The sequence below is a fragment of the Solenopsis invicta genome, chromosome 5 (genome assembly GCF_016802725.1).
Source record: "Solenopsis invicta isolate M01_SB chromosome 5, UNIL_Sinv_3.0, whole genome shotgun sequence".
Lineage (NCBI taxonomy): Eukaryota > Metazoa > Arthropoda > Insecta > Hymenoptera > Formicidae > Solenopsis > Solenopsis invicta.
The window spans coordinates 20,749,851-20,763,007 of record NC_052668.1 but is presented as its reverse complement, the minus strand read 5'-3'; the positions used below and the strand labels follow the sequence as shown (position 1 = coordinate 20,763,007).

Here is a 13,157-nt window from a genome sequence, read left to right as displayed (position 1 = left end):
GACACGGTTCGTCTGCTAGCGTCTGTTCACTGATTGATTCTGCATTGAGTAAATGGATACGATTAGAAAATAACCATCTGGCAACGACGAGAAACATTACAAATTTTCTCAGGCAAACGTTCCAATTCTAGACTCTGTTGTAGTCTTACGCGCAGAAAAACATTATTCTTGTGCTAAGAAAAAAGATTATTCAATTCAGAAGCGTAAATTTAATCAAAATATTTTCTGAATCCTAGTAATTCAAGAACTTCAGTACTTCAAGTTAAAACATACTTATTATTATTCTAATTTTTCTTCATTAAAATTTTCTAATTAGCTTCGAAAAAGTATAAATTATTTTTTTAGTTTTATGATAATAATAAGTTTTTAAAATTTGTAACGAGTATATTTTAAGACTAATTATCAAGCAAATATTCTTTGTCAGGCAACGGTTACTTACTAAAAGAAAAAAAGTAAATTAAGTAAATGCTTGTTTGTAGCAGAAAATGATATCTTTCCGTAAATAACAATCAATTGTACTGAGAATTTCTGCTCCGATGATTATGAATAATTCTTTACGATTCTCTAAACCGAACAGGTTTCGCCCTAATAAGAACCGATTACGCCACCAAGTATCACGGAATTGTCGACAATGATTTGATTTATTTGCAGGGTGTGGCCAGCATTCCAGTGGAGCGTAAAGATCAGCGAACCTGCCATGAATTAAGATCAATCCAAAAAATGGATGTCGCCAAGGGCACAACGGAAGACTTCGTGACGGTGGTCAGCGTTGGCAGCCAGCCGATGTCGGAAAATTTCGTGACCGTTCTGTCGATTGGCAATAGAAAGAAGGACGATGAGGAATCGTCGTCGGCGGCGAGTAAGAATCCATCGAAGAGCATGGACGGGCATCTCGAGGAGGAAGTCGAGGTTTTCAGATTGCCCGGGGAACGTTTGGGCTTTGGACTGAAATTCGAAGGCGGCAACAAGACCGCCGAGAGAGTTAGAAGACTGTTCGTGCAGAGCTGCGCGGAGCAAAGTCCAGCCAGCCGAGCGAAATGTTCGTGGGGCACCTTAGGTGAAGGAGACGAGGTAATGATAATGATAATCCAAAACATCAGGTATTCTGCGTACTTGAAGATTCATTTCAAATTTGTTTTCTCGAGAAAAGCTCTTAGATGCACGCCAACGATATTGCTTTCGTGATCTTGTTTTCCGCGCGTTAACACGGGTCTAATAACATTTCTGCTTTCGCTGACATGATATCTTGTGCTGTAATGCACGTGATAAATTCAAGAAAGTAACATTCATGAACATGTATGATTTCATTCAATCTTAACGGCACGTGAAATCTTTCGCGCATCATACGCGTCGCTTTCAATTACGGAACCGACAGGTTTCTTCTGTAATGGATAAAGATCACAATGGCTGAACGGTAGATTCCTACTGGTATTTCAATGTCGGTATAATGACTGACGCATAATTATTTGAACGCATCGAACCGCAACGTTTGCATCTGTGGCGTAATGTCAGCAGCTTGAATGAACGAGAAAGAGGGATAGAGAGAAAGAGAAAAGAAATCTTTCATGTGTATTTTAATTCAATACAACGATGTGTATTCAACATCTTTTATATTTGTCCGAGTGTTTGCCAATAAAATAAAAATCGTCAGCTAGGAGATATCGATGTGTACAGCGTGTAATTTTTCTATTTCGTGGAACAAGCAAGACAGCTGCTAAGTAAGACGGTGCAAGTGCGCTCTCTTTGGCTCCCACGGTGCACTTTGCCGTCTATGATTTTCAAGACCTACTTCTTCCCTAATGATCCTTATACGAGAGGTTTCCTCTCACCTCCGTTGCTTGTTTACATTGCAAATTATCACAGGCGTGCTTTTCCCCGCCCCTCTCTTTCTCGTACTCGATAATCACGTTACATCTCTCGCAGGTACTTTCGATCGATGGTATACCAGTGACACACATGACCCGATTGGATTGCGTGAGAAGATTGAAGGAGTCGCAATTGGTCATCAGGCTGATGGTGAGATGTCGCGGTGCTCTTAGACCGGAAGTGGTGAGCGCCGAGAGAAAAATAGAAAGGAACAAAGTGCCTCCGGAGTTACCCACAGCACCGCCGCCTGTGCCACCAAGAAAGCTGAGGCAGCTTCGAGGCTCCGCGGACGGCGAGGCGAATCCCAGTCCTATCAAGAAATTATGGGACAACTCGAAATCGCAGAACGGATCGCAGAATGGACTGCAAAATGGCGTGCAGAATGGTTCGTCCGTGTCGCAAATCGGATTACAGTGCGTGACGAAAATCAGCTCGTATGAGAATTGTGAGTCAAAAAACGTCAACGGACTGAATCAGGAGAGTCCGAAGGAGTCGCCGAAGGACCGCTCGCCGGAATTCGCGAAATCAAAGCAAATTGTAATCACAGTAAGAAAAAAAAATTAATTAAGAATATTTATAAAAATCCAAATTAAAAGTTAACGCTACAAAGGTCTGAGTGAAAAAAATAAAACCTCTTTGTATTTCCAGGAACCGCCGGAAGCAATGGTTTATCTAGATGCGCGATCACAATGCGGCTCCACGCATGGAAGCACGTCCGACGATACCAGCAGTTCCATGTCCACTGTGGTGGACAGATTCTCGACATCCGATCGCGTGTCGACCATCTCCACGACGTCTACGGCGTCGACTGCCGGTTCCGAACAGCAGAACGAATTCTCGGGCGTCGATCGAGACTTCGACCGATCGTCCGATCGAGACGTGCTGCTGTCGCGAGCGATCTGCCCGCTCGAGCATCTCGAGCGAGACTTTTCGAATCCGCCCGATTACCTGCTCCGCCGTCTCGCCAGTTCCGAGGCGGTGACGCATGTGGAGTCGCGGGGTGAAGTCGAACGGATTACGGCGGTCGTCGCGCCGAACACGGTGTTGATCGAGGAAACGATCACTCTTCAGCCGCCACTCAGCTTTCAAGACGCCCCGCTGAGTTACGGACACGAGGCCAGGCCGGATCTCTTCTACACGGCCGACCTGGCTGCCGACTCGACGACACATTTCAGGCCAATTAAGGACGACGTGGAGCTCGTGGAGCGCGTCAACGGCAACCACGAGGAATTCCGCGAAGCGACCTGCGTTTCCGGCACCGACAGAAGCAACGCCGACAGGTCGTCACCGCCGCCGTTGCCGGCTAGAAATCACGTTAATAGGATCTGCGTGAATCAGACGCAGACGAGCGAATCTGGAAACAAGGCGCGTCCGCGAATCTCCGCAACGGTGCCTGTCTCCTCCGACCTTTCCGAAGCTCCTCTGTTACCACCGAAACCGCTCCCGAGGAAGGACGTTAAGGCCAGAAGGAAGAGACCGCCTCCACCGCCTCCACCGCCGATTATAACGCCACGAAGAGAAATTAAACCTTCACCGTCGATCGAACCTAATCAGGTAACGGAGAAAGAAAACGAAAATCTTTCGCAAAGCACAGAACACGTTCGGCCAGGAGCGTGCAATTCCTCATCAAATAAACCTAACATTCTTGACGATAAGAGTCGAAGAAACGAAACCTCGGATAAAAGTCTCGCTAGAGAATCTGATTTGAAGAATGTCTGCCTTGATAATGAAAAGAAAGACGAAGCTGCGAGTTTGGGAGAGAACGCACAAACGAGCAAAGTCTTAGAGACGATCGAAATCAAAATGGCTAAAAGTTTGCAGTCTGATCAGAAGGAGGAAATTGCAAAAAATAAATCGAACGATGCAACGGAAACTGCGAATTGCGAGCAAAATAAGGCTAAAGACGAAATAACTGATAAAAGCGAACAAGATCAATTGCAAGCTACGAATAATTCGAACAAAATTCCACCGGAGCATCAAAACTCGAACGTAGAATCAGCGACCGACAAATGCATCGACGAGTCAATTAATAAAAGGGAAAAACGGAAAGACTCGGAAAACTGTTATCAAGAAGAAACTAGAACAAACGACCGAGATATTTTGAAGGAGGTACTTCCGTCGAACGAGGAAGATATCTTAGCGGTCGGTTCTACTACGCGAGAGAGCGAGGACGACGAAACTTATCAATCGCTCGACGTGGTAAATGACGACATAAAAAATCCAGAAATGAATCAAATATTGGAGAATGAGGAAGTTATGGAGGAAGAGGATACCACCGACGAAAGCGACGACGGCGAATATTACTGGCAAAGTAATCTTGCTACCATCGGCGAAGAAGAGGAGACTTCCTTGGAATATGTTAATGAGTAAGTTTACAATTGTATATTCCAACGCAAACATTAGTCAACAGGGGCTGCAGTGTTATAAAGGAAAATAGATTCTAATAGAGAATTTAGCGTGTTTCTGGAGAGAAACGTTTTTAATTAAATTTATATCCGCTTTCACCATATTACATCTCAATCCTTACGTGAAAATTTTATGTTGCCACTTCATTATGCAACTTATAATTAAAGTCTACGTATACTATAAAATTAATTAAAATAATTTCGCTTATTTCAAATAAAATATGTAATTTAACTACGAAATAAATTGATGAGAATTATGTCGAGGAAGACTATAGAACTCGTTGAACTCGCAGCACCACGCAACGCGAATAAACTTTGAGAAAAAAAATTAATTCACTTTCTTTATGGATATGGGTTACCTGCCGTGCGCGGCACACAAGAGAAAAGGTTAATTGACCATTCTAAGAATAGAAAAGAGGGTTGTCGATTACTGAGAATCGAACAGTCGTTCGACTCGGCCGTCCCACGAGGTGAACGCCTCCATGCAAATGCTCGACATTTGCTTATTGCTTTGAAAAGCGATCTCTCCTTCTTTGCATGACGCTGCAATCGCCTCTCAAACCATTCGAACGGCGATTTATTAAATCTTTTAATAGAGTTTCCTAGCGTTGAAACACGCGCGCGCATAACGGGTTATATAACTAATTATTATTCTTTTAAGTAAATTAATTTTTACGTATTTCTTACGTCACACATAAAAAGACGTAGCTATTCTCTTTTAACCAGCTAAAAAAGAAAAAAACTGTCTCTGACCTGTTACAGCAACGCAGACGTGAATGATCCCAGCGAGCTGGCGGTGAAGCCGGAAGAATCGCCTCCTGCAATCAAGAAAGATGCCTTCGTTAAAAACGGTAAGTCCGTTTAATACGCTAATTAAAGCTTTAATTAAATCTCGAAATACGATTTGAGTCAATAAAGTCGTAATTTATCCAATTAACGGAAGAATGCGAGGCCAGCACGAAATGATTAGAGATCCGTTTGCTAATAGCAAAAAGCAACAAATCAGGCAGTTGCGCCTATTAAGACTGACTGCGTAAAAAAAGTTGGCACCACGTCGCCGGGGCGACCTTGAGCCGCTAATTAATTAATTGACTTTGCATTCGATAGCGTCATCAGTGTCTTCGTTTATCCCGGCGATCAAAACGTCAATCATTGCAGCAGTAGAAATCCTACAATCAAGGTCTAGTCATAAGGCAAGGATCTGCGAGAGAGAGAGAGAGAGAGAGAGAGAGAGAGAGAGAGAGAGAGAAGGATATACCATTACTAACTTCTCATTCTTTTTCTTTCTTTTCTTCTTATATCTTTATTTACCTTTCCTTCTCTCTCTTTCTCTCGGGAATGAGTAAACCATTAAAACTGGCTGACTTATGGCCAGATCTATTGCAGGGGGGATCTCTAGTCAGTGGAAAATTTCATGATCGTTCGATTCGCCAAACGCGGCAACTGTCGTCGAAAAAATTCATAAAAATCACGTTCGAATACGCAACACCGGAGGACACCCGGTACACACGCCCACGCAACCGTGGTACGTCACCGTCGAGTTTTATAAAGGTTACGCATTAATCACCTTGCGTTACGCGGCCATGCAGTTCTCCGGTTTCGCGCGGGCGCGAATGCATTCAAAACGGAGGCAGGTCGCGAATCGAGACAAAGGCGTGTAGCGCGGCGCGCCTTCCTCGAGAGAAATTCTTATTCACTGAACGTGCATTCTGTGGTATTTTCACGCGGATGATTAGATGTTCACGTTTCCCCCTCGCAACCGCAGTATTACGCACGAGATCTTAATCGAGACATCTTTTTGATACTTGTTTTCTCTTTCTCTCTTCCTTTCTCTTTCTGTCAGAAAGTTCATGCCTCTTATAATTTATTTCTACTCAAACACCACATCAGGAAAGCTCTTCACCCTTTTCTATGAACATGAAAGCACTTGTCTTCAATGAGATACATATTTGCGTAATACATGTTCTTCGAGAAAACTATTTAAAGAGGAATACGTTATCACATGCTCGTCTTCTTTCGCTGCAATAAGAAAAATGTCCATCTCGCCATTTCTCAATCGAGAAAACGGTAATCTCGCCAGAAATACCGGAAATCGAGCGATGGTAATAATTCGCACATGATAGGGAACAGAAAGGTAAGATGATGAAGTGGATAAGATAAATTGCTAACTCTTCTAAGCTAATAACACGTAACGAACTAATGCTCAACTCATTAAAGACTTTGTATAATAATAAATAATCTCTTATAGAATTTGATTTTTATTTTGTCCAAGAAATATTTTTTGGATGCAACCATATGTAATTTTTTGATATCTGTTTATGAAGAATAATGAAAGATGATGAAATTGACAGATTCTTAAAAAAATCTAAATTTAAAAAAAATTTTGATTTAGTTAATAATTTTTCAATCTTTCATGAAGATAATCAAAGTTTTATTAAATCTATAAAAAGAAAACGGAATATTTTTATGTCTTTACAGAAATTAGAAAAAATCAACTTTAAAGGCGTCATCTTATCCCTTTTTTCTCTAGACATTTGATATTATTAAAAAACATCAACTAATCGCGATATAATATTTCTAACACATTTCACGTGTTCTTTTTCTCAAGTTAATATGTAACTGTATATTGAGAAAAAATTCGAAGGAAAAAGGTAGTTTGTACAATAGAAGGAATTACGTCGGATAATGAGAAATAATAAGCGTTTGTACAATAATTAATTTGTACAGTACTTTTTCAAAGATGCACCGATCACACGCACGTTGAACGTTGTAACGTTAGAAGCGACGTATAATTTTCTAATGACAAGTTCTTGCTTCCCGCGCGTTTCGACATCGTCTTTACCCCATCTATTTTCTTTTTTTATTCCTTTTTTTTTCTTGCAACGCAAACGGCGCGATTCCTGAAGCGAATCGTACGATAAGGAGTGTATCGGCGAATCTTCACCCGAGACTTCACCGTAGCCAAACGCTTTGTGCAAAGCGAGGAAATAAGGAAATTCCGTCGACGCGGTCTCTAATCGGCACGGTCGACGTTCCTCCGCTCGAACGTGGATTCCCGGCCTCCGGCCGTCGGCCAGGTGGGTGTGAGAACAAAACCGTTAAGAATAATTCGAGAATCGCTTGGCAGCGAGCGGCGGCGATGCTCGCGCGGATTGCTAACGAATAACCGAAGCTGCCGTCCGCGAGGCTCGTGTTAAACGCGAAACTTTACGGTCAGGCGCGTCCAGGTTGCTAGGTGCCGGCAAACGTTTTAACCAGTCATTTTTCCGACAAACCGATGGACGGTTCATTCTTCAACCTTGTTAAATATTAGTCATAAAAATTCCCGCGGCATCCATTACACCCACCGTTTCGCCACGCACAAACCCAAGTGCGCGAAAATACTCTGCGTTGACTCGGGAGTCTATTATCTCACGCCATTACATGTATACTAGAAGGCTTTGGAGGTAATAGCATTCTAAACTGTGGATTAGGAAACGAGTTGCCAAAGCTATAATTCTTTTGAAACCGAATGAGATTAGTGTGTAGTTTTTGCGAAGATTTCGGAATTTCTCAAAGTTTCTTCAAAAGCGCAAGTTTGAGCGCAACGCCAATAATTTGATAGCAACGCTTTATTCAAGTCGCAGTGTTGCACAATATGCGATCGCATCCGGGATAGAATAAGCAAACGTGAATGCATCTATTGTATTAGCGCTGGCTCAACGGATTCCCAAGTCTCTCTTCCGTTAATTATCATGTATCCAATATTGTATCGCGACATTTACGATCGATCCGGCGCCGCGAGCCAGCGCACACGCGCCTGTTGTGAGTGGTGGATGGCCGATCGGGGCCCGGCGAAGCTTACTAGTCACAACAATATGGCGATCCCCGCGTCCCAAGCCGCGGTCTTCAGCCTCCGAAGCTCTTCCAGTGGCTGACCGCGCTCAAGGTCCCATTCCCCCTTAATCGCCTTCCTTTTCGAGATCTTTCACTTGGTTCACTTCCAATCGAAGAGACGGCGATCTCTGACGCATACTTGCGTACTGACGTGCGCCTGTACGTGCGCGATCGCAGAAGACGGCATTCCAGTGTACCAGCACGGGGCCCGTATGCGTATACTGACCCAAAGATAATAAATGTCACGCAGCCGACACCTATACGAAACCGTTTAGATTGGCGTCGATAGCTCTTTTTCTAAGATAGTCTTTTTAAAACCGAAATTCTCTCTTGACCTGTTCTGACGTAGGCAGCTTACTTTATGTTATCGCCAACGGTTTTCTATATTCTTTTGGGATTATGTCGGGATACCTGTCCGTTTAAATATACTCAAACGTTAGTAAGTCATTTTTAAAAAATACGATGACATGAATATTTAAGATAGATTGATTTTATATCGCTTCGACTATGAGAAAATAAAAACTAGCGATCCTTGATGTAACATGCCACTGTGCGCACCACACGTTCCAGATCTCCATCGCAACACTAATTTAATATGAAGTGACTCGAAAGATTCGTTTGCCTCCGCCACACAATTATGTGACTTAAAAATATACAAACGAAAAACACATTCCATAATTTTAGCCTAACCGTTAACGACCGCTCTTAAGAAGATCGACCTTTCTCAAGCGATCTTCAATTCCCAAGCCCGTTTCAATTTGCGATTGCAAAGGCCGATGATTAGTCTTGACCTCCTGAGGAAAGCTTTCGACGTTGGATCAATTAGTAGATATTGATACTGAATACTTTCTATTAAATGTTAACGCGCATAAATTCCAAACATTTTATTCAGGCTAATCTTGGGCCTTATAGAAAATTATTTACTATTCAGAACTCCGTGGGACATTTAATAGATATGCATGTTCAAAAAAATCCTCACGATCGGATTATTAACACCGATTAACGGGTCTGAATAAGATATTTAGAAGATCTTAGAATGCGAGGCACTGCAAAGTTTCATTTTGCATCTTGCTAAAATTTGTATTTCCTAATTAGGGGAGAGTTATTGAATGTACACCACTTAAATTACTTTTTATTATATCTCCCATTTGGTATATATCAGTTTATACTCAAACAAACGTTGGAAGCTGTAACATGATGTTTCAGACACCTATAATTATTACAACTTTTAATCTTTGACCAAGCCTTTTAGCCTTTTTGCAATATGTTGCAAAAAATATAATTTGAGCGAGTGATCGATGGATCTTCTAAATCGTATTGTTTTTGAAAGTATCGAATTTATAAATTAAAATAAATAAAATAAAGAATTACATTGCTATTATTTACATAAACATATAAAAGATAATCTGATTTTTAATATGTTGTTAGCACACATAAAACAAGATATAATCTGTTAAATTTCTGTTTGTATGCTTTCTTCTCATTTATCTTTTAGTTTTGTCACTAAATGTTATTTGTATTAAGTAAAAATATAAAATATGAGAGGTACAATTTAGAAGATCGGTATGCACATTTAAAACTTTATATGTTAATATAGATAAAATTGAATTCTCAATGTTTTTTAAAGAATTGGCGAATACGATACTCGTGAAGCATTTCATTTAGGCTTTTAAATCTGCATCGCTCATGGAAACTAGGTCACATTTTGTCACGTTCGAGCCGAAAGAATCGCATTCGATCTGACTCGCAAAGTACGCTTAATGCATCTGATCGAGCGAGCTGCATTCCATCGCGCCAGCTCGAACGGTGCATGCAGTAAAACCGCCTAAAGATGACTCGCCCCGTTTCAAGATCGACCGGTATCAACGAATTTAACAAAGTGCGGCCATTGAACGGAAGATTACGATGGAAATGGAAATCAAAATTTCGCTACGCGCATTTATTACACGCAAATAAGCATCACATCATAGATCAGATTCCACGTTCACGAATCGCTCACGAGCATTCGAGAAAATCGATATCGAAGAGACATTTATTGTTATTCGCACAGCGAGATCGATTGAGAGAAGGACAGACACCTCGTTCGTCGAGTCAGGTCAGTCGTGCTTGAAAGGATCTACTGTGTGTCCACGTAGGCATATCGGATACAAGATCCAAGATCCGAGAGACGACATTCCGTTGCGGCAACCCGGAAGCGCTACGCGCGCACTAACGTCAATATAATTAGTACGCGTCATACTTTTAAGATGCAGATCGATCCGCAAAGCTGACGAATGAGCGAATTACTTCCACGCCGAGAGAGCTCTAATCGTTCGCTCGGATAATATATAAATAAACGGATAATATATGAAATTACATCTTCTTTCCGTATATCTCGAGTGTTGATCGTTTGTGTAACATCCAGTTTACACGCCGCCTTATGCAAGCAGTATGAACCGTGAAACATTCCCATAGTATTTATGCCGCGCAGTCATGAATCGCAACTATCGCGACGATTTACCATGAAATTGTTAGGCAAAACTACTTCGGATGATGAAAAAGTTAACTGTTTTATTCCTTTTTCTCTTATTGCTCCACGATTTCATTAGTACAATTTAACTGTTTGAAAATATCCCGACGCAGTTATTCGACTACTCGCTTGGCTTGTCACTGGCTGTAATCTGCGTTCGCGAGTCAAGTCGAGGCGCTAAAATACAAATCCAGAAAACGAGCGCAGAACCCATCAAGGTCCGACGTCGGCACTGCAGAACGCGGCGCGGCTTTGCGGAGCAATCAGCACGAGAATTTTTATCCTGTTGTAACCCTCGTCGTTGAGCAAATGCCACGTCGTGATAGAAGCAGGTTTTCTTTCATTCCTCTTAAATAAAACGATAAAGATCACGGCGACCGATCTTATCGCAGGAGCGCAATGGAAATTTTTACAAAAAGCTTCGTAATGATCAATCCGTCGGTGAACATTACGATCCCTCGCTGTAACGTGCTGTCACTTGATCAAAAATCTAACATATTTGAATGATTATTGGATAGTTACTAATGATGTGTGTTGTATTGCCGAAATAAAAAAGAATTGTTGAATGCGTACTTCACCTACGTCGCCTAAATTATGCCTCATCAATGTTTTATACTTTTACATAATATAAGCAACGTTTAGTGACAAAAATTTGAAATAAACTAATTTGTTACTGTAAAAGAACATTGTAATAATAGGTGCCTAAAACATTAAATTTATTTACGTACAAATTATTACCAAATGAGGAACGTAATAAAAAAAAACTCGAGTGATACACATTCGACAACTCTCCTAGATACGTTCGCTACTGTCATTGAATTATATCGATGAATAACTTTATATGTCGTCGTACGAAAATGAGTAGACCTTGACGGGCGTAAATTCAATATTATCGTCAGACTTGTCATTGCCCGAGATGTCGGTCCATCTCGCACAATGCTCAAATATTTCCCGAGTAACAGCAAGTCCTTACATGTCACGTATTTACAAATAATGGGAAAATGCAGTATCTGACGTTAAATGTCTACCGAATGAATTGAAAACCCTTTCAACATCGAGACTCACACTCTTTTTATGGAAATCTAGATTTCGTAAAGAGAGCGAGACTTCCGTTTTTCGCTTCGAAGAACGCTTAATGAATTCCAGCTAATATTACGTTATATTACGTTGCATCATGTCCGTATTAAAATATATATAATATATCGTTACGTAATACGGTGACATTATGGTCGACAAATTTTTGATACCTTTGCGTATCGAACGGTACATGATATTTTTCGTTAAATTTTCAAAAGAGGTAGTCTATAAATTTACAAATCTGATAACGAATCACACTTCCGCATTGGATCACACCTCCGTTCATATCGCATGGAATGCACTCGTACAGTGAACGAGAAATAACTGAGCGTAGCGTCGAGCTTTCATAAAGTGCGCTTCAGCCAGCTCTTTCATGTTTTACGACAAGTCGAAACACACTCTTCGACTCGAGGAAATTTGAACCTACAAAGACCAGTTAACTCCTTTTTAAGTCATTCGATTCGCATGCCGTATGGCGAAACGATCGACAATGATGTTCAAACGAGCAGAAGATCCTTTATGATCTATGCTAAATCGCCTACACATTTCGCGCGAGATGTCATGGTAAAAAAATGACTTCTGGTTTCCTCTTTCAGAGTAACGTTAATAATTCGGAACACAAGTTTACGAGACGTGACAAGATAAAGTGACTTTTTCTAAATCTGAAAGACATAACGCGGAACTGTCATACATGGCTGGACAATAAAAATCTCGATGTAAAGACGTAATCTGTCTTTCAGCAATTTGACTCGTATTGTACGCGCACGACTCCCTGCGGATCAAAAAACGATTTATCAACGTTTGATCTTTGGTTTCGAAATACACCGCAACAGCGAAAAGACAGCCTTTTGTTCGACAGAAATCGCGGCATATATCTCTAAATCGTTCCGATACGTATCTTATCCGTATCAAGAATTCGACGGCTAGATCATTATTGCCATGATATGTAATAAATATCCGTGTAATAAAAATTATATTTCAGAAATTATTAAATTATTCCACAGTAGAATTACGCTAAGCGAGAATAGAATTAAATTAATATTTATTAACACAAAGATAATGTTTTTATAGCAATGTCGTGTTTATAAAGTCGTGTTTATATTCCAATGTTATTTTTCGTGTATCATTCAAGACACGTAGACAAATATAAAATCATTAATAAATGATTTTATATTTCTCTGCGTATTCGGAATGACATGGCCGATTGGTGAAAAATATTAGAAAAGTGCAAGATATTTTTAATAAATCGTTACGATGAATCATGTGCCGGTATATAATGAGCTAACGCGAAAGTGTCGCATCGAGCGAAGTGTTTTCAAGACGAAATTTCAAGAGAAGGTGACAGCGTGTCCGAAGCGAGATATCGCGCGAACGGCCAGTGCTCCGCTGCGTGATCAGCTGCTGTGTTAATTAACGGTCGAAAT

The 13,157-nt window shown here is 41.0% G+C and overlaps 1 protein-coding gene across 4 annotated transcripts in view; it reads left to right on the top strand.

Moving 5' to 3' along the window:
- The window catches only part of LOC105195115 (uncharacterized threonine-rich GPI-anchored glycoprotein PJ4664.02), a 40,647-nt gene that overhangs the window by 6,147 nt on the left and 21,343 nt on the right, over window positions 1-13,157 (top strand). For 2 of the 4 annotated variants that reach the window (XM_039449892.1, XM_039449893.1), the window contains exons 2-5: window positions 652-1,071; window positions 1,924-2,403; window positions 2,515-4,232; window positions 5,034-5,122. In XM_039449892.1, coding sequence (XP_039305826.1) covers window positions 652-1,071; window positions 1,924-2,403; window positions 2,515-4,232; window positions 5,034-5,122 — 2,707 coding nt within the window. Of the gene's footprint in view, window positions 1-651; window positions 1,072-1,923; window positions 2,413-2,514; window positions 4,233-5,033; window positions 5,123-13,157 lie in introns of all 4 variants that reach the window. The other 2 variants (XM_039449891.1, XM_026133592.2) reach the window with 1 other exon arrangement.